The sequence below is a fragment of the Trametes versicolor genome, assembly GCF_000271585.1.
Source record: "Trametes versicolor FP-101664 SS1 unplaced genomic scaffold TRAVEscaffold_5, whole genome shotgun sequence".
Classification (NCBI taxonomy): Eukaryota; Fungi; Basidiomycota; class Agaricomycetes; order Polyporales; family Polyporaceae; genus Trametes; species Trametes versicolor.
This window is the reverse complement of record NW_007360325.1, coordinates 1,609,122-1,628,599: the sequence shown is the minus strand read 5'-3', so window position 1 is coordinate 1,628,599 and position 19,478 is coordinate 1,609,122. Positions and strand designations below refer to the sequence as shown.

The following is a 19,478-nucleotide window of genomic DNA, read 5'->3' as shown; positions in this document are numbered from 1 at the left end:
CGCCCTCCTCGTTGCGCATCTGCTGCGCCGCTCCGAAGAGGAGCATAACGCGCGAGCAATGCGACCGCATTTCTTCGCACTCAGTCCCACGGCCACTTCCAGATGTCGTTCGCCGGCACAGCGCAATCTAATATCACTCGCCGCCTAAGCTCCGATTCGCTATGGCAGGTCTTCCCTGTCGACGACCACTACATAGCCCTGCGGTCAGCGTCCCGGGATGTACCGCTGAAGGAACAGTTCACGGCAAGCCGCATGGCCAGGACGCGCGGCATTGCGTGGGGGACGGTCAGCGTTTATGAATCAAGTGGAGGTCGAGGCGGACCCGCGTCCTTCGTCCTGTCCACTCCCAATCCGACACATCCTCTAGGCTGAACCTCCTCGTCTTCCCCTTCAATCCCGGTGTCTGTCGCGCTGTGAGCTCCCCTCCTTCCCGGAAGCATACATCTTCCCCCGACCATCCGTCGTCTTCGAGGACAGTGACAACGATCGCCACCTGCAAGCTCGGCCGCCACCTTTGGACCATATGGCTCCGCGTGATCCGTACGCTATACAGGGGACGCGCGTGGCTGACTGGACGGAGGTAAATGTTTCTATAAATCATGTGGAGGTCAGTGCCGCCCCGCACCTTTCGTCCTCGCCGTCTACTCTCATCTCAACCCATCCTCTCTGCTAGACTTCCCCGTCTTCGATTCCTCTAGACGCCACCCTCTCCGAGCTCCCCTTCTTCCCCGAGGAATTCACCCTCTCCCATCTGCCCTTCTTCTCCGCGGACTGTGTCGACGATCTTCCCCTCCCACCTACGCCTCCGTCTGTGTGCGAGGAGTGCTGGAAGGGACCCTTTGCGATTCATTTCGGGATCCCCTGCGTGTCGCTCCGAGATGGGAAATGGTACCGAAGCTGGCCCAAGGAGAATACGTACATGAGCTCGTGGGCAAAACTGAAGACCCGTGCCGATGCAGGCTGTGTATGGTGTCGATTGCTCCTCGATCTGGACGTCGCACAAGACGATGACCCCGACAAAACAGTGACTATCACAGTGCGGGGCGGTGGGTTGACTAAGAAATGTCATGATGAATCGGGTCCCTACCAGAAGCATCAAGAGGTAGAGGTAGAAATCAACGAGAACGCCACCTCTATGATTATATATGCAGCTCCAGGTGCGTTAGGTAGATATATACCAGGATGGAGCTGACGATCAGCCCTAGATGACCCCGCGGCACATTACATCACAAAACGAAGCCCGATCCTGGATGTCAAATCTCCTCGTGCCTTGGACCTCGCAAGACAGCTCAGCAATGAGTGCGTTGACAAACATAAGCGCTGCAAAAGTGCGGCTTCCCTAAACCCCCGCCTTCCCTCGCGGCTTGTGGACTGCACCGATCTTGCTCATCCACGGCTGGTTTCAGCGCCGGGCGAACATGGCGAATACCTTGCGCTGAGCTACGTGTGGGGAAAGGACTCGGAGAAGACTCACTATCGGACAACTACATCTAACCTATCGACCTATGAACACAGAATCGACCCGCATGTTCTCCCCTTGACCATCCGCGACGCCATCTATGTCACACACAAACTCGGCTTCCGGTGGCTCTGGGTCGACAGCCTGTGCATCATCCAAGACTCGGACGAGGACAAGGCGCACGAAATCGGTCGCATGCACCACATCTATCGCTATGCCCATGTAACGATCATGGCCGGTAGCGCGGAAGGAGTCGACTCGGGCTTTCTTCAAGAGCGATCTCCCCCAGACGACGTCGCTCTCCCCTTCATCTGCCCTTCCTATCCTCCGAACTTTCCGGGATGCCACGATGGCCATTCGGCGCCGCGAAAATTCCAGGTCGGTCAAGTGTACCTCACCCGGGGGATGAGCGACTGTAATCCATACAGCGACGAGCTCGGGAGCATGGCGGCGCGCGCCTGGTGCATGCAAGAGTATCTATTATCCCCACGCGCTCTCATCTTTACCCCCAGGACGCTCCTGTTTAAATGTCTAACCATCAGCGACATGGCGAATGTTGGCAATTCATACTACTCCGTATACGGCGAACCTCGCCTACCCACTTCGCTCTTCCTCCCGCCAACAGCGCCTGCGGAATATTCTGACGACAAGTGGTGGCCGTCCGGGAAGGACATGTACAGGGCCTGGATGCGTGTCGTGGAGGACTACACCGGCCGCGCAGCTAGCGACGAGTCGGACAAGCTCGTCGCGTGCGCTGCGATTGCGGAGGAGTTCCACCGCGTCCTGGGCTCTGAGTACCTCGCGGGGTTATGGCGCTCGGGCGCGTTCATCGTCTACCTGCTATGGGCGGCTGATCACTCCAAGGAACAATCACTCGGATGCAGACATACTCGCCCAGCAGCGTACCGCGCGCCGTCATGGTCATGGGCGGCGGTCGATGGAGAAATCAATCACTTTCATGCCAGTAAATGCGCTCTAAGCTTTGCAAGCCCACGAACTGTCGTACTCGCGGAGGTCACTCAGTGCTGGGTCACGCTCGAAGATCCCACACTTCGCTTCGGTCGAGTGACAGACGGGGCCCTTGCCCTGCGCGGAACACTGATCCCCTGCCATGGTGGGCTCGCTGAAAGATCTCCGGACTTGCCAGATTCTTGGACCGTTACCCTGCCGTCCTTCGAGGACGTACGACACCAGTGGCAGCGTGGACTTTGGGCCTTGATCTCGGATGAAGAAGACCACGTTTACTCGACGGACCCACGATGCTCCGCACTAGTGACCATGGACTGCGATGTCGACGAACTGCCGGGGAGGATGTGGTTTTCCCCATTCGTGCCGACCAAGTGGAACACTTACCAAGACGATATGCTCGGGGTTGTCCTCGAGCTCGCTCCTCCATCGAACAGCTCAGGATCCGCATCCGAGAAGATTTGCTTTCGGAGGATCGGAGCCTTCCGGGACTTCGTCACAGTGGCAAGACCCGGCGAGAACTTCAGGGGGCATCTACTGCGGGATCCGCTTACTCGGGCGGTGAAGATGGGCGAGTTGCCGTGGATGGACATTGAGATCGTATAAATGAATGTTGCTTGCATGAATTATTTCACTGACTCGGACTTAGGAGGGCATGGACAATGGTTTGTGGCTAGGACAGATATACATATACATCGTCTGTTTTAGTGTTCCAATCTCCCTCGCGGCGGCGTACGTCGATCTGGATTCTACGGGCACGCATACCACAAATGTAGAGAAGCTCGCGGCAGGGTATGCACATCTCGAGAGGCGACTACATGATTCTTGATGACATCTTCCTGGTACGCGTCATCGACGACGTCCGGTCCCTCCATGGCTTGCGATCTCGCCAACAGCGCAGCCAATGCGCACGGCTGAGATTTACCCATGTCCTACAAGAAAGATAAGGCTCCGGCGCGAAGGGAGATCAGCGTAATCCGGCATCTAGCTTATATATGCTGCCCGCATCTAGCGAAAGGGACCTCCTTCAAATGTAGGAAGGCCGCCTTACAACTAGCTAATTCATACTGGAATCCCGCCCCAGATACCCAGCCCGGGACATAGCGCAGGAAAGGAACATAGTCGACGGGGTGTGTCCGGGTCGCGAGGTCGGACGTGCAGTGAAGGGCGTCTTGTACCCTCACGATGAGCTCGCGGTTCTCGTCTTGGTGGGTGTCGAGGCCGTAGAGAACTTTCATGTTCGTCGCCGAAAGTGCGCTGTAGGTTGGACGTCGTCTCGTCGGTTCATATCGGTATCCTTGCGTACTCACAAGCGGAGGTGCTGCTCGAAGTTCTGAGGAGACTCCTGGAGCTTCGCGAGGAGCTCGTGCGCGAACTCTCGTTCAGCGCTGTGATATTCGCCAACTTTTCCTGGGTGAAACACCTGCCAGAATGCGCGACGATGGTCCCTCCACCATTGCCTTTACCTCATGACAGTGAACACTAAGTCGTTCCCGATACTGATGTGCTCGTTCAGGTGTTGTGCAGGCGCGTACGGAAGCGGCATCATAAGGACTCACAGCGGAAGCAGATGACTAGGTGGGCGGTCAGACGTATTTGCAGAGCCCTTTTCTAATATCTCTGTCGCTGCTCGTGCGCTGCCGACGATGAGCATGGGCCTGCCCAGCAGATTCAGGTATACGATTTCTCCTGCCGGATCCTCATTAAGTGGCCAAGTGGCTTTCATAGACCATGCACATACCGTGTTCTGAGCATAAGTCCCTGAATCCAACCCATTGTCTGAGTTGTGGCATATCTAACAAGTTTCCGATGAAGGGGAGTGGCCGAGGACCAGGAGGGAGAGGACGGCCTCCCTATAAGGCCTCTATGCGCTAGTACGAAGCGTCTGTCGGCCGTTAGTGGTGCTCAGCTCCCGCTTGCCCTCCATCAGTGGCTTTGACATGGTGCCCCACACAACCGAGAGCCGAGCGGGCATAGTGAGCTGTGCTTCATTGGAGATGCCGTATGGGCCTTCAGATAGGCGGGCATTAGACTGCGGGCAGGCACAGAATATGGGTCTTGTGTCTGGAGGCGAAGGTTTGCACGGCGAGTGCCTCATCAGGCCGACCTACTCGACATGTCTTGTCCATCAATGATGATTATAGGTTCTTGAAGTACATCGTACACAAGATCTTAGCATGATAAGCTCAGTCTGAGAGATCATAGCGCACAGAGATGTCGCAGTATGCAAGGAACTCACATAGCTAGCTGAGGCATGCTAGCGCTCTTGAGCGCACGCGTGTTCTGCGAGAAGCCTCGATGCATCTCCACGGCCCGCCAACGAACAGTGGACGCGGTCTCAGGCTCCTAAGATAAGAGCGCGGGCTTGGTCCGAACGCGGTTGCACTACGCATCGACAATCCTTGACGCTCCTGTTGAACCGTTAGCGGCATATCAGACGAGCCCTGGGCACGACTACGGGCCCATGACTTACGTGACCAGGGCATCCGTTTGCTCATACTTGATCTTGATTGGCTGTCCGCCCTCGTCGAGAGGAGGCCCAATATCGAAGACGTGTAGGACGGTCGCGATAGTGATATAGAGTAAGTCGTCTGCGAAATGACGCCCTGGGCATATCCTGGGCAGCAGAAAAGAGATGTCAACTTCAAGTAGAGCCATGATTTACTTAACTCACCTTCGTCCGTACCCGAAGACGAATAGATACGGATCGCGGACATTCGGGTCTGGTACGCCATCTCGAAGGAAGCGCTCGGGTCGAAACTCTTCCGGGTCCTCGTACACCGCCGGATCATGCAGCATCGCCCTAGACACTGGCCATAAGTATGTATACAAAACGGAAGACGTTGCCTGGGGAGTCGACTTACCAGATATTGGGCAGAATGGTGGTGCCAGCGGGTATGAAGTATCCGTTGAACACATCATCCTCCAGTGTGCAATGGGGTACGGACAGCGGCGTCACAACATGCCACCGCAAAGCCTCTTTGATGATAGCGTTGACGTAGACAAGCGCATCCCGATCCTCGAAGTCGGGCAAGCGGCTGGGACCGACCACCGCATCAAGCTCCGCTTGAGCCTTCCTCAACACCTCTGGGTAGAGAGACATGGCGAGAAAAATCGCCTGTAAGATCGAAAACGACTGAAATGATATCAGTCCCATGGCAACTGACAGAAGTAGCATGTGCTGACCGTGTCAGGACCGGCTAGATGGTGCACAAACATATGAGTACAGCTGTGATCACAGCGCTGCCACACCCGTGACGTACCCTCAAATGTGGTCAGGCCGACATTCTTGACGGTATCTTCTTCGTACGCACGTGCTGCAGCGTCCGCTGTGTCATCTATTCTAGCCAACAACACAGCAAGCGCGGACGAGGTGCTTCCAAGTTTGCCGTCGTCCTATGGGGATCTATCAGCAAACGGCTGGTCTTGCCACAGTATTGCTCGCTCACCAAAAGCGCCTTCATTTTTGCGAACGGCATTTCTCTGGCGTATGTTACTGCGGCTTTACACTCGGCAAACGCACGCTGGAAGCCTGCGCCTGGGACCCAAGCAGGTACGTGCCGCAACGCCGGGAAGATGTCGACCGCGTGTTTGCTGATCATGACCGATGTAGTGCAGCTGATGGATTCGTGGATCTTGTCAATGAGCTCGCCCCCTTCTTCGTCGGCATCGAGGCCGTATAAGACCTTCAATATGATCGCCGCGAACATGCTGTAACAAACGACCATCAACCAATCCGCCTAACGGAAGGGAAAAATCGATGGCAATCTGCGAGCTCACCCGTAGAGGTGTTGTTCGACGCCCTCGGGAGAAGTGACAGTGTTTCGCAGAAACTCATGCAGGAACGCCCGTACAGTGTCTCGGTAGCCCCGCATAGCTCCGGGATGGAAGACCTGCCAGAATGCGCGCCTGTGGTCCCTCCACCACTGCCCGTAGGGCATGATGCTGAACGACACGTCGTTCCCGACACTAATCAACGTGAGCCAGATCCGAAACCGACACCACCCGAACTGAGATGTGGTACGGCTTACAGAGGGATCACTACACTCGAGGGTCGGCTGCACGTATTCGCGGACCGTTTCTCTAACAGCTCCTGGGCCATGTTCGCATCGTCGATTGCGACTATGTGATTCCCGAGAACGTTCAGGTATACGATACCGCCTATGTCTATTGTAAGAAATCGCTACCGGGTGATGTGAAGAATGAAAGCTCTCACCATATTTCGTGCACAGATCCTGGAAAAACAGCCACTTCCTCTTCTCTGGCATGTCTAGCAAGTTTCCAATCACGGGGAGCGGCGCTGGACCGGGAGGGAGAGGTCTACCCCTCCGGCGGTTTCTCCAGCTGATTACCGACCACATATACGTGAGCAGGAGAAAGGTAGTCACAGCGGCGACGACGACGACGACAACGCTGGAGATCGAGTCGAGGGCGGTGGAGGCGTACATGATGGGGCGCAGAGGCGTAGCTCGCATCGATGCGAACCAGAAGAACATACGATGGATTTTAACTGGTCAGACGAGCGTCCATGATGCCGACTGTCATAATCTCGAAAGGCTCGGAAAACATTCGAAGGGCACATGAGCTAGCCTATACAAGAATCTACGCGACTCAATGGTCAGCTGCTGGACGGCGTTTGAGAGGTATTACATAGAGGCTAGAAGGACGCACGTACGTAATTTAACATGTGTGCGGTCTCAAGCGGCGTGAAAGAAGTCGCTTTCGAGTTTAAGAGCCTTCGAGACGAGCGGCTTTGCACCCAACAGGCGCCTCCAGCGCCAGCTGCCGCATTAGATCTAGGACAAGGACAAGTTGACTTTCAATTCTGGACATATCTCTGAGCAACTCGAAAAGGATAACTTGCCATACTCGAGTGATAATAGACCAGTTAGTCATATGGGTGGTCCGGTAGATAAGTCACCCCCGAGGAGTTCATGTTTATAATGAGACAGTGGTGGTGTGCGGTGCAACTTGCCAAGACGTTCGCGACGCCGACATTAGCATACACGGTATCCTTCTTTATGTACACCTAAACGTGTACGTACCTGTGTGCAGTTGTTTCGTTAAATAGATAGTGGAAGAATTTAGATTTGAGGTACCTACATCGCATTGAGGTAAAGAGGCCTCCCGTTTATTCATCGGCCAACCAGCCCTCTTCACTGAGCGGCTTCAAAGCATCCTCCCACTCCTGGCCCTCCTCCCTGCGCACTTCCTTCCAGTCACTCACGTTGTCGCTTCCCAAGTCGATCCACTCGCCCTCGCGTGGCGAGTACAGATGAGGGCAACCGGGGAGATCGCTGACCCAGCGATATACGCCGCCCTGCTCGAGCGTAGGACGCGTGTCGACTTTGAGCAGCGCGAGTGTGGTGTGCGTGGTGAAGAACAGAGATGCGGTGGTAGGCACCTGAGCGGCTGTGGAGAGGTGAATGAAGCCGTCTTGCCGATCTAGGTCGCTTAGCGGCAGCGCGGAGGGTATGGGTGTGGGCGGTGCCGAAGGCAAGATCTTGAAGACATAGCGAGGGAGAGGGTATGTTGGCGTTTCTGTGTTGGTGGCCATATCGATACGCTCAAGTACACAAAAGTATGAGAGAGTGAGCGAGTGACTGCCACCGAGATAATTTGTGGCTGAGAAGTCCGAAAGTGATTACGTAATGCAAGAGCCAGGATATTTGGTCTACGCGGTTGTGCATAATAGTACTTGGGATGCACTTCATCGACGCTTTCGTTCCTCCACCCTGAAATTTGAATGGTAGATCGTCGCGCCGTGTCCTTGTGTAGCAGTAATGCGAGAGCATTCAGTCGGTTATGTAACGGCAACCAATCTCGCGCGTCGCTGCGCGCCCGCCGGGGCAGTGGATGTGCCGGCGGGGGAGGTGATCGGGGTAAAACTCGTGACACACACTGTAGCCGGATGCGGGGTAGGGGATTGCCGGGGCAGCGTACATATGCGCGCGGCGGGCAGCGCACCCGTCCTCCTGAGCTGCACTGTCGCGCTCTTAACCTTTCTTGGAGCCTGTCTGGCAGCAACGCCCCTCTATCTCCCTGCTTCATATACTACGCGCTTCGGGACGGGCAGACAGATCTCAGTCTCTCTCCCTGCCTGCATCTACGCACTCGCATCCAAACGCTGTCTATGTTCCAGTCAAGCCGACGCGCTGCTCAGGCTGCTTCGTCCCGGTCTCTTCCTGCATTGGTACGTCACCGCATTTCTTTTCCGTGCTTCTGTGCTTCGCGGGCGAGGCGCGGCTTGGTGGGAAGGTGGTCGTCGGTGCGGGCCGGGGGATGCAATGACGAAGGAATGGTGGGAAACGACGCCGGGGAGCATGGCGCTGCGCAAAAGCACCCGATCTCTCCTTCGCGTGGCCGACTCGTTCCGTCGCCACCACGCCATCCCGCGTCTTTGCGCCATACTCGTCCGGTATGAGATGGGCCGTCTCCATCGCGGTGGGCGCGACCGCGGCTGCGAGAGCGGGCTGGCCGCACCGACCAGGAGTTGGCTAGAAAAAGAGCGCAACGCGACGTGCGCATGTCACTCGATGGCCTCGCATTCAGGTCAAAGCAAACCAGCGATCCGCGCTTGTTCCATGGAACGGCCTGAACGTGTTCCGTGGAACATCTGCGCCAGATGATGGGACTCTGCAGGTGTGGCAGGCGTCAGCCCGTGCTCGTCGACGGAACAGCGCCAGGACATGCTTGCTGGCGGTGTAACGGACTATGGTCTCCCGGGAAGAGACTTTCAGTTCGAAGGAACGGACTCGCGTCATCCTTCGTATTGCAAGTATGTTCACGGTCCTGAGCAGGAGACAGATCCGCGTCTTCTTTCAAGCCTGGTTCCGGAGAGGTCATAGAGTTTTGCTATCCATGCGTTCTGTAAGAGTCATTCTCTTGCGAAGATGGCTCGTACTGTACGTATATGGCCAATCTTGCGGACCAGTCTTCACCGACCCTTGCCGTGCCGTTTCCGGGCAATCTTCCTGGACCCTGTCCATTGGCTCATCTACTCGTACTCAGTGGGACACGCCCTTGCATTAGCCTGTGCAGGGCTTGTGGCATGGCTCTACATCTAAGTGAATACTCCCCTTGTCGTCTGGTCGTAAGGCTACACTGTGCCTCTCCAGTGCCCAAGTTCGAGCCTGTTCAAGACGCAGGTATTGCGATTGAGGAGCGATCGCCCATATGGCTCTCCCGTCGTTCGCAAGACACTGTGTTTCATGGAGACCGCCCGCGCGTGCAGACCATTCCGATCCTGAGACGGACAGGACGGATGCTGGCCACGGACTCCTCAACCGTCCCAATTCCGTGCGCCGTATGTTGTCGGCCAAAGATTTCCTACCGGGAGACCGTCTCTCCGAATCTCTACATATAGACGAGGTTTCGGGCGTGTCTGAGCACCTCTACGATCCATGCTCTTTTCGACCTGTGTGCGCATCATTTCTCGCCTGCTGCAGGTACGCGTTACCCCAGACTGTGCCGTGGGGAACATGATACGTAGTCCGGGGCGTCAAAACGCCGAGTTTCCCGCCGGATGCATTCCGACTTCTTCTGATGACGTCTCCGTCAGCGCGCTATAAGCAGGCACTGACCAAACTCTCTGTAGTCCCACAGGCCTGCTATAATGTCCAAAGCGCGCTCCTTCAAGTCCTCCGCCCCGCGCAAGTCGGAGGTACCGCCTGGCTATGTCGCGGACCCTAATCAAGGACCGATGCTGCGGTATGAAGCGTCGCTGCCACGCCTTCCCGTCCCCACCCTCTCCTCTACCGCCGCGAAGTACCTCGAGACGGTCGAGCCGCACCTCACGCGCGAACAGTTCGCGAAGACGCAGGCTGCCGTGAACGCGTTCGTGGGCTCCGAACAAGGCAAGATCTTGCAGGAGCGTTTACAGGCTCGTGCATCGGACCCGAACACGAAGAGCTGGCTGTCGGAGTGGTGGAATGAGACGGCGTACATGGGATACCGCGACCCGGTGGTCGTGTTTGTGAGCTACTTCTACGTGCATGTGGACGACAAGACGCGGCCTACGCAGGCGAAGCGGGCGGCGCAGCTTTTGAAGGCGATCTTGCCGTTCAGGGCTCTTGTAGAGAGGTGCGTTGGGCATTCTTTCGACAACGTGCGCGTTACTTACTAGTGCACAGCGGCCAGCTGGAGCCAGAGAAGGTGCGTGGTGCGCCTCTTGCGATGTCTTCGTACGAGTGGCTGTGAGTACGTCTCCATATATAGCTACGGATAGAGCCTGACGATGAGCAGTTTCCACTCGTGCCGATACCCCACGAAGCCGTCGGACACCGCTCGTAAGTTTGATCACGCGAAGCACAACCACGTTGTGTTCGCCCGGAAGAACAAGTTCTACAAAGTCGCGCTCGCGGACAGGTCCGGGCGTGAACTCTCCGCGGCGGAGCTCGAGGCGCAGATCGAGAAAGTGATCGCGTTGGCGGGCAGCGAGAAGGCGATACCTGTCGGCGCGCTGACTTCGGACAACCGCGACATCTGGACAGACGTGAGCAGCTCTTCATATCCCACGACATACGCTCGCTCACGTTTTCAATAGGCTCGCGCCACTCTGCTTGCCGCATCTCCTGCCAACGGCGCGTCATTAGAGGAAATCGAGTCCGCGATCCTGGTCATCTGCCTGGACGACACGAAGCCCGTCACGCGCGAACACGCGAGCTGGGAGTGCTGGGTCGGCGACGGCAAGAACCGCTTCTACGACAAGCACCAGCTGATCGTGTTCGAGAACGGCAAGTCCGGGTTCCTCGGCGAGCATTCGTGCATGGACGGCACGCCCACGCTGCGCTTGAACGAGTTCATCCTCGCGGCGCTTGCGCACAACAAAGTCGATCTCGGCTCTGCCCCGACGAATGCGCAGCTCGAGCCGCCTCAAGAGCTCACATTGACGCTTGACGCCCAAACTAAGAAGAATATTTCTGAATCGGAGGCACGCTTCGACGAGCTCGTCGGTGCGCACGAGATGGAGGTGCTGCACTACGAGGGGTACGGGAAGGAGTTCATCAAGGGGCACAAGGCGTCGCCGGACGCGTGGGCGCAGATGGTGAAGCAGCTCGCGTTCCACAAGATGTTCGGGCGGCCGGGCGTATGTTACGAGAGCGCGCAGACGCGTAAGTACCAGCTCGGGCGCACGGAGGTTATTCGGAGCGCGAGCAAGGAGAGCAAGGCCTGGGCGGAGGCGATGCTCGACGCTAGCCAATCGGTGATTAGCCATTCTCCTGCTAGATATTGAGTGACGCGCTGACGAGACGTTTACAGGACGAGCACCGTGCGGCGCTATTCCGCAAGGCCGTCTCGCGTCATTTGCAATATGCCGCGTGGGCGGCGGATGGTCAGGGCGTGGATCGCCATTTGTTCGGCCTCAAGAAGTGCCTGAAGGAGGGCGAGCCGGTGCCGGAGATCTACACTGACGAGGCGTTCTCGAAGACAAACCACTGGGAGCTGTCCACTTCGCAGCTCTCCTCGCCGTACCTGGACGGCTGGGGCTACGGTGAAGGTGATCACTTGTTCTTTTCAATTCTCTATTGTCAGGATACTGATTTCATACGGTCTCACAGTCGTTCCTGACGGCTACGGCCTCTCGTACTCGATCGGCGACCACTACATCCGCTGGACGATCACGAGTCTGAAGCTGCGCACGGCGGAGCTCAAGCACTTCCTTGCGGAGGCCGCGACCGAGACGCGCGCCATGATGGAGCGCGCGGCCGCAGAGGCCAAGAAGAAGGAGGCAGAGAAGGCGAAGCTCTAGATCTGAGGCCCGTGGCCTTGGACCGGATTTCTTGTATTAGATGGGCAGGTCGGCTTTTTGCTGTGCCGGGACTATCTTGTCATACACTACGTTGTTATACGCATATACTTTTTTAAGCTGTCATCTCTCTTGCTAATTACAAGGTGTCTGTCTGGGTGTCTAAACTGGAAGAACGAAGCCGGGCCCACCTGCCGATTGGAATATATCCTCGCCAAAACGCGGTATCAAATCAGCGCCCACAGCAATTTTGAGCGCTTTTGGCTCGGCGACTTCTTGGGCAGTACCGCCACCTCGCGATAGACCGGCTCTCTGTGAATCCCCCGGAGGCCTGGATTACTTCCCGGATCGCCCGCATATACTTGCCCGAAACCAAGAGAAGAAATTTGGGTCCACTAGTCAGGGTACTGACTGGCCTGTTCTGCCAGCTCAATTGCTCGTAGTCAAGAATAAGTATGGTAGTCTTGTCCCGAGCTCAAAAACAAGTAACGCTAAGTCACCCTGGTATTGGATGCGGCATCCGGTGTTGTGGCTACTTGGTGACTGCCACTCATGCATCCCGGAGGCTTCTCTGTTCGACAGCGACTTTCTTTAGGCCGCCTGAGACCACGCACACTATGGATTGCACATGTACGTCCTTCTAGGCTATGTAGGTAGCGCCTACTAAACGCTCTCCCTTGACTCGCCCTCAACCCGATCGCAAGCCTCGTCGCAGTCGTTGTGGCCTACCACTTCCTGTCGTACGTACGCTTGGTCGTCAGCTGGAGAACTCGCCAGAGAGGCAGACAGCTCCCTCCCGGCCCAGCGCCGCTCCCTATCATCGGAAATTTGCTGGACATGCCGGAAACGAAAAAGTGGCTGGGGTTTCAAGATCTTTTCGCCAAGTATGGTGCGAACTTGAGTCTGCCGCATCACATTCCAGCCCCTTCTTACGCTTGACATAGGTAACATCGTGCACTTGAACATCCTCGGAAATCACATCGTCACGATTGGCGATGCCAGTGTGGCCCAGGAGCTGCTGGAGAAACGGTCCGCAAATACGTGCGACCGGCCGTCGAGCGTGGTGATCCCTCTGTGAGTTATGATCATTCTCGCCAGCATCGCCCACTCACACTTGGCTCACGGCGCATAGCATCGGGAACGACGTGTCGTTCAGCGTCATGCCCTATGGGCAGTGGTGGAGGGACCACAGGCGCGCTTTCTGGCAGGTCTTCCACCCTGGCGCTATACGGGGCTACCGAGACACTGAACGGGCATTTCTGCACGACTTTCTCCGAAACCTCGTTGCCTCTCCTCAAGACATAGAACGGCACATCCGGTAGTGAGTTTGCACACTGCTGTAGCTATTGTCATCAGGTAACTGGGGTTGATCGCTATCTGGTTCCTTGCAGTTTGTTCGCGGCGACCATGTTGAAGGTCTTATATGGTCTCGATGTCCAGGAAGAAGAGGGCGAGCTCATTGACAGGATCCATGAAACGATCAACTGCACTACGTCAGTTATGATCAACAAACACGCCGTCGATGTCTTCCCCTTCTTGCGGCACCTACCTGCTTGGGTCCCAGGCGCAGGCTTTCAGCGCGTGTTTGCTGAATGCAAGGCTGCCGTAGCATACGCCAAAGAGATGCCGTTCACCAGGATGAAGGCGTTCTTGGTACGCGAGCTTGCTGTTGCAGATCTGGCAGTTCGCTCACAGATCCTCCTAGGGCGCCGGCCAACTTGGAAGCACCTCGTCCGCGCTTGCCGTCTTGTTGTCCAGAATAGATGACACGGTCGACTCTGCGAAAAGTGCGTACCAAGAAGACATCGCCAAGGACGTTGGTCTGGTGGCTTTCGAAGGTACGTTGCTCATACGTGCCGTGGTCGTAACTACATTCACCATGTATCTTCTAGCTGGGGCCGATACGGTCAGCACGCATCTTCCCAGCCCATCGACATATAACTGATTGTGTTACAGTCATTTTCGATGTTACAAGGGATTTTCCTCGCTATGTCTCTTTACCCGGAGGTGTTGAAGAAGGCTCAAGTTGAGCTTGACGCGGTGGTCGGTCCCCACCGCTTACCCGACTTCGAGGATCGGGACGCGCTTATCTACGTCAACGCCATAATCAGGGAGGCTCTACGGTGGCATGTTGTGACACCACTGTCTGTACCTCATTGCACACTCGAGGACGATGTGTTCAACGGATACTTCATACCTGCCGGCACCACCATCCTGGCGAACGTCTGGTAATTCAATCACGGCGATGTTTCCTTGCTTGTATATATACTGACGGCTAGTGTCCAGGGCGATGCTGCACGATCCAGCGGTATACGAGGACCCGAAGGAGTTTCGGCCCGAGCGCTTCATCCGAGATGGCGTACTGGACCCTACTGTCCGTGACCCGTATCTAGTCGCCTTCGGATATGGAAGAAGGTAGGTCTCTGATGATATTAAAGGCCGCCTTTGAAGTCTTACTGTCTGCTGCTGCGCAGGATATGTCCCGGGCGTCACTTCGCGGATGATGCCCTCTACATAACTATTGCGTCTGTTCTGCACGTCTTCGACATTGGACCTCCGCTTGATGGGAGTGGGCAGCCGATACATGTCAAGTACGAACAAACGGATGGCGTGATCACGTAAGTCATGGACCGTACTAGTCATACACAGGGCTCATTTAATACGCCACTTCAAGTTATTGGTTGACAGGAGCCCCAAGGATTGTCGATGCGTAGTGCGGCCACGTTCGGAGCAAGCCCGCGCTCTCGTCTTCGGGGCATGAGGCGACTGCACGTTGACCCCCTGAGAGACCGAGTCTCTCGCAGAACACGTGTGCGCTCGAGGGCGCTGGTACCTCTAACTTAGTTATGTAAGTCCTCTGCATGCTGCGACACCTCTGTGCCCCGTATATCTTCAGATTGAGCCTGTCACTCCAGGATTTTGTGAACGACGTACTTCGAAAATTACGGACGAACAAATTATACCCATCCTCCAAAAAAGCCATTTAAGTCAACCCAAGATGTGCAAACATCATTAGGACCCTCGCCGTGCCGCCGTGAGTATATATCTACACCATACTAAACGCGAAAGGCACTTGGATTCCCCTCGCAAAGGTCCCAAACCTTCGCCCCCAGACACAAGACCCGCACGGTGCGCCTACGTGACGTCACAAACTAATCCCCGGTAGGTTGTCTCAAGGTACATACGGCATCTGCCGTCGAAGAAGAGCGCACTAGGTCCGCTCGGTTCCAAGCTACGTGGGGCACCATGTCAACGCCACCGGTCAAGGGCAAGTAGCGGAGCTGGGCATCGACGCCCAACAGACGCTTCGCAGCAGCGCGCGGAGACCTTATAGGATGGCTCAGCCTGTGCGACCCTCGCCCCGCAATCTTGAGGACCGCAGCTACCATGGAAGCCCTCCACCTGTTCGAGCATCCTCTCGGTTTCGCCGCAGCTCTTCTCCTCGCGTACCTCGTCTCATCGCACATACACGAGCACGTGAGATGGAGGCATCGTACCCAGGGGCGTCCCCTCCCTCCCGGTCCACGGCCGCTCCCTTTGATCGGCAACCTGTTGGACATGCCATCGCTCAAACAATGGGTTGGCTTCAGAGACCTGTGCGCAAAACACGGTGAGTACCGGGCCCAGAGCTGCAACAACATGCTCCCGTCTAATGTCCGACAGGCGACATCGTGTACTTGAACCTGCTAGGCAGGCCCATGCTCATCGTCGGCAGCGCACGAGCCGCGACAGAGATCTTGGAAAAGGGCTCCGCGAACACGTCCGACCGGCCGTCAAGCTACTCGCTTCCGCTGTGAGTGCTGACGCTCGCTCCCTGCCCTATACCTGAACGGGCACATCAGTACCGGCAACGACTTGGTGTTCACTGTCATGAGATACGGGCCATGGTGGAGGGACCACCGCCGCGCGTTCTGGCAAGTCTTCCACCCCGGCAAAGTCGGTGAATACCGCGATGTTGAGCGCGGGTTCGCACATGAGCTGCTCGCAAAGCTGCTAGAGGCCCCGCAGGACCTCGAGCAGCATCTCCGCTTGTGAGTGTGCACCGAGGCTACCGGTGCGAACCGCCCGCATGACGGTAGCGTTACAGCGCCCTGTCGGCCACGAACATGAGGGTCCTCTACGGCCTCGACGCGCACCAAGACGAGCACCGCGAGTTCATCGCGCGGGTGCAAGACGCTGTGCACTGCACAGCCGAACTCGCGACGCAGACACACCTCGTCGACTACGTCCCTTTCCTGCGCCACGTACCCGGCTGGGTTCCGGGCGCGGGATTTCAATACGCTTTGGCTACATGCAAGGCCGCGGTGCTGCACGTCAGGGAGGTGCCTTTCGCGAAGATGCGCGCAGCGTATGTAAGTCGGATGGCGGACTCCGTCAGCTTCCCTGCGGCGGCCACCTGATCTTGTTCTTGCAGGACAAGGGCCAATCCCCGCCTTGCGCGTTGGCTGCGCTGTTGGCGCGATCGCAAGTCGCGGAGGGACCGGATATCGTCGACGATGCGTACCAGGAAGACGTGGTCAAGAACGTCGGTCTAGCTGCGTTCGAAGGTAGATGTCTTGCCTTCCGCAACCAGTCGTGACGTGCGCATACTTACTATATGATGTCCACTCGAAGCGGGTTCGGACACAGTGAATACAGCCCTACGTCACAAACCCTGCAATCTTCCTGACGGTGCACCATATATAGACGCTCTCTTTCCTGATCGGCTTGTTCTTCGCCATGTCTCAGCACCCCGAGGTCCAGGAGAAGACCCACGCGGAGCTCGACCGCGTGGTCGGCCCCGACCGTCTGCCAGACTTCGGAGACAGGGCGGGGCTCGTCTACATGAACGCCGTGCTCAAGGAGGCGCTCCGCTGGCACGTCGTCGTGCCCCTCAGCATCCCCCACCGCACCGTCGAGGACGACGTCTACGGCGGCTACTTCGTTCCTGGCGGTACCATCGTGGTACCAAACACCTGGTAAGCCGCGGTCGACTGTATTTACCGGACACCGTACACATGTACGTGGCATATACTACAGGGCAATGCTCCAGGATCCGGAGATCTACGAACGCCCAGAGGAGTTCAGGCCCGAGCGGTTCATCCGCGACGGATCAACCGAGACGACTGCACCCGACCCGTCCGCGTTCGCATTCGGCTACGGACGAAGGTGAGCAGTGCCCATTTATGCTCCTCTAGGTTAGCACCATTGTCTAGCATGTGCTCAACACGTCTTTTGCTCTACAGAGTGTGTCCAGGGCGACATTTCGCGGATGACTTGCTGTACATCACAGCCGCCTCCGTCTTGCACGTCTTCCGCTTCGAGCCCCCGCTCGACGAGCAGGGGCGACCCATCAAGATTGAACTGCAAGAGTCACACGGCTTGCTCGCGTAGGCTCTCCCCAGGACCTATTCAGACGTCTCTCCGATGCTGATCAGACTCTTTACTAGCTATCCCGAGGACCGTCGGAGCGTCATCACACCCCGTTCGGCGGAGGCTTCGAAGCTGGTCGTGAACGTGCAGGACGCTGTCGCAGAAAGCAGGGGACGGCAGGCGTGATCGACGGCTGTGCTCGCACAAGGTAGCACGGTCAGTATTCTTGGGCAACCCGCGGAATACCCGGATCGGACGTACGTCACTAGTACTGTATAGCCAAAAGTGATTTCTCAGCGCATCGTCAAACCAAAGACTTTGCTGCGTTGATCGCTCCGAAACCTGTGGACGCCGCCCTCAGGCTGCCGCAGCCAGGCCACCCGCGGCATGTTCGATCGGCCTACCAATCTTCTGTGAGTCTACAAGTTGTACCAAGCGCCCCTCCCGCCGAGTAACATCCTCATCGGTGCTGTGGACGTCCGTGGCCCGCACGAGAACGTGCCTGCGCTGCAGAAAGAGCAGTCTCGAAGTGTCCACCATCAATTCCTTCTACTCGCCCTTAAGCTTCATGGATCAGATTCGACAAGGCTCAGCAGCGGAGCACTTGGTACCGAGTACCCAGGGAAAGTGGGAAAGCCTACTGCAGGCACCCGGCCGAAGTGCATGCGTCTCGGAGGACCATGGTACAGCGCGCGAGTGTGTATATTCCACCGCTGTCAACTTGCTTTCCGCGCTGCCGGTTCGAAGGACGTCGGCACATCCTGCTCGTCCCCCGCATTCCGGCGGCTTCTTTGAGATATTCCTCCTACGCGCTCCCCTCGCGCGTGCGCTCGTCCACAGCCTCCGCCGAGGCCGGTACATTGAACATCCTCCTGCCTTCGCGCGCAGAATCCTCCTCAGCCGACCGCGATGCGCCCATCGACTCCGAGACGCCGCTCGCCAGACGCCGCGCCCAAATCGCTGGGGAGATAGTGTCAATCGCGCAGCGCGACACCGGCTCCAGGCGTGTGGGCTCGTACGTAAAACCTTATGCAAGTTCCAGTAAAGCTCCGCGTACCTTCTCAACCGGTGACCACGCTTCCTCTCCTCCGGCCGATCTTTCCCATTTTCGCGCCGCGTAGCAAGGATTTCGCCATCGCGCCGTGTCAGTCGAGAACATGCTCAGAGAGCTCCATCGACCAATCAACTTGCTTGGAATTGTCGTGTCGTGCGGGGAAGTTGCTCAGGTTCGAGCTCGGTCGCGAGAAGGTGTAGAAGAGAGGAGACGCGGTGAATTCCATATGTGAATGATGTTGCATGTTCTAACAATAAGGATACAGGAGGAGATGGTACAGTGAAGACAAGGGGGCTGAGACGATGATGAGGGGTGTAAGATGGAATACAGACACAGTACAGTACTTTCGGTCGAAGGCGTATTATGATAGGGGGCCGATAGACGGAGTGGTAGGATAGGGGAATAAGAGCGAGAATCCGGGTTCTACATTTAGATGTACGATTAGTACGGACTGGCACGGTGCGAAGAATGGGGACGCACGAGGAGAATGGTGGGGCATCGAACTCAAGATGCAGGGGCGTCTGTATCGGACACGGCGACGTCGACGCTGCTAACATCGCTGTCGACGCTGGAGGTCTACCATGCACAACTGTCAGAAGGGCCATGTAGTTCGAACAACAAGGCGACATACCGATGGACTCCTCCTAGAGCGCTTCGATTTGGTACGGTTCAAGTCGACCATCGGCACAGATTTCGTCCTTGTCTTGGGCTCGGGCGGCACCATAGGGGTGTTCAGGAGCAGCCAGAACGTCGACGACAGGAGTGCAGACATGGATATGGGTGAGCGTGCGGTGGTGGGTGGCAGCGTGCGGGGAGTGCTAGTGCGGCGCAGGCGAAGTGGGAGGTAAAGAATGCATGAGCCCGGCGGGCAGGATTTTATAGCAGGCAGCCGAGAAGCA

At 56.9% G+C, this 19,478-nt stretch overlaps 8 protein-coding genes across 8 annotated transcripts; 4 read left to right on the top strand and 4 right to left on the bottom strand.

Annotated features, from left to right (window-relative positions):
• Positions 1-523: 523 nt before the first annotated feature.
• On the top strand, positions 524-3,031 carry TRAVEDRAFT_46866 (HET-domain-containing protein; the record flags this gene model as incomplete). The annotated part of the gene is made up of 3 exons (XM_008039231.1): positions 524-607; positions 674-1,157; positions 1,206-3,031. 3 exons carry the CDS (start codon positions 524-526, stop codon positions 3,029-3,031), a joined length of 2,394 nt encoding a protein of 797 aa, XP_008037422.1.
• Positions 3,032-3,980: 949 nt separating this feature from the next.
• Positions 3,981-4,236, bottom strand: TRAVEDRAFT_121175 (uncharacterized protein; the record flags this gene model as incomplete). Its single annotated transcript, XM_008039667.1, has 2 exons — positions 3,981-4,114; positions 4,167-4,236. Coding segments are annotated over 2 exons (204 nt in total), but the record flags the coding sequence as incomplete, so codon positions are not given.
• A 658-nt stretch (positions 4,237-4,894) lies between these two features.
• Positions 4,895-6,786, bottom strand: TRAVEDRAFT_122271 (O-methylsterigmatocystin oxidoreductase; the record flags this gene model as incomplete). The annotated part of the gene is made up of 8 exons (XM_008039666.1): positions 4,895-5,042; positions 5,100-5,228; positions 5,290-5,561; positions 5,678-5,821; positions 5,875-6,136; positions 6,206-6,394; positions 6,457-6,586; positions 6,642-6,786. The coding sequence occupies 8 exons, from the start codon at positions 6,784-6,786 to the stop codon at positions 4,895-4,897; spliced, it is 1,419 nt and encodes a 472-aa protein (XP_008037857.1).
• A 414-nt stretch (positions 6,787-7,200) lies between these two features.
• On the bottom strand, positions 7,201-7,982 carry TRAVEDRAFT_166999 (uncharacterized protein; the record flags this gene model as incomplete). The annotated part of the gene is made up of 3 exons (XM_008039665.1): positions 7,201-7,221; positions 7,290-7,395; positions 7,529-7,982. One exon carries the CDS (start codon positions 7,980-7,982, stop codon positions 7,557-7,559), a length of 426 nt encoding a protein of 141 aa, XP_008037856.1. The 3' UTR covers positions 7,201-7,221; positions 7,290-7,395; positions 7,529-7,556.
• A 2,058-nt stretch (positions 7,983-10,040) lies between these two features.
• TRAVEDRAFT_36915 (acyltransferase ChoActase/COT/CPT) lies at positions 10,041-12,176 on the top strand (the record flags this gene model as incomplete). The annotated part of the gene is made up of 6 exons (XM_008039107.1): positions 10,041-10,507; positions 10,558-10,620; positions 10,670-10,919; positions 10,971-11,630; positions 11,687-11,924; positions 11,986-12,176. 6 exons carry the CDS (start codon positions 10,041-10,043, stop codon positions 12,174-12,176), a joined length of 1,869 nt encoding a protein of 622 aa, XP_008037298.1.
• A 726-nt stretch (positions 12,177-12,902) lies between these two features.
• On the top strand, positions 12,903-14,934 carry TRAVEDRAFT_71588 (cytochrome P450; the record flags this gene model as incomplete). The annotated part of the gene is made up of 10 exons (XM_008039664.1): positions 12,903-13,062; positions 13,118-13,247; positions 13,306-13,494; positions 13,565-13,826; positions 13,879-14,011; positions 14,066-14,079; positions 14,130-14,401; positions 14,460-14,588; positions 14,648-14,791; positions 14,862-14,934. The coding sequence occupies exons 1-10, from the start codon at positions 13,011-13,013 to the stop codon at positions 14,932-14,934; spliced, it is 1,398 nt and encodes a 465-aa protein (XP_008037855.1). The 5' UTR covers positions 12,903-13,010.
• Positions 14,935-15,560: 626 nt separating this feature from the next.
• Positions 15,561-17,711, top strand: TRAVEDRAFT_46861 (cytochrome P450; the record flags this gene model as incomplete). Its single annotated transcript, XM_008039230.1, has 10 exons — positions 15,561-15,783; positions 15,837-15,966; positions 16,016-16,204; positions 16,261-16,525; positions 16,588-16,720; positions 16,788-16,801; positions 16,860-17,131; positions 17,193-17,321; positions 17,399-17,542; positions 17,603-17,711. 10 exons carry the CDS (start codon positions 15,561-15,563, stop codon positions 17,709-17,711), a joined length of 1,608 nt encoding a protein of 535 aa, XP_008037421.1.
• A 1,372-nt stretch (positions 17,712-19,083) lies between these two features.
• Positions 19,084-19,351, bottom strand: TRAVEDRAFT_46860 (uncharacterized protein; the record flags this gene model as incomplete). The annotated part of the gene is made up of 2 exons (XM_008039229.1): positions 19,084-19,155; positions 19,211-19,351. The coding sequence occupies 2 exons, from the start codon at positions 19,349-19,351 to the stop codon at positions 19,084-19,086; spliced, it is 213 nt and encodes a 70-aa protein (XP_008037420.1).
• Between the last annotated feature and the right edge of the window lie 127 nt (positions 19,352-19,478).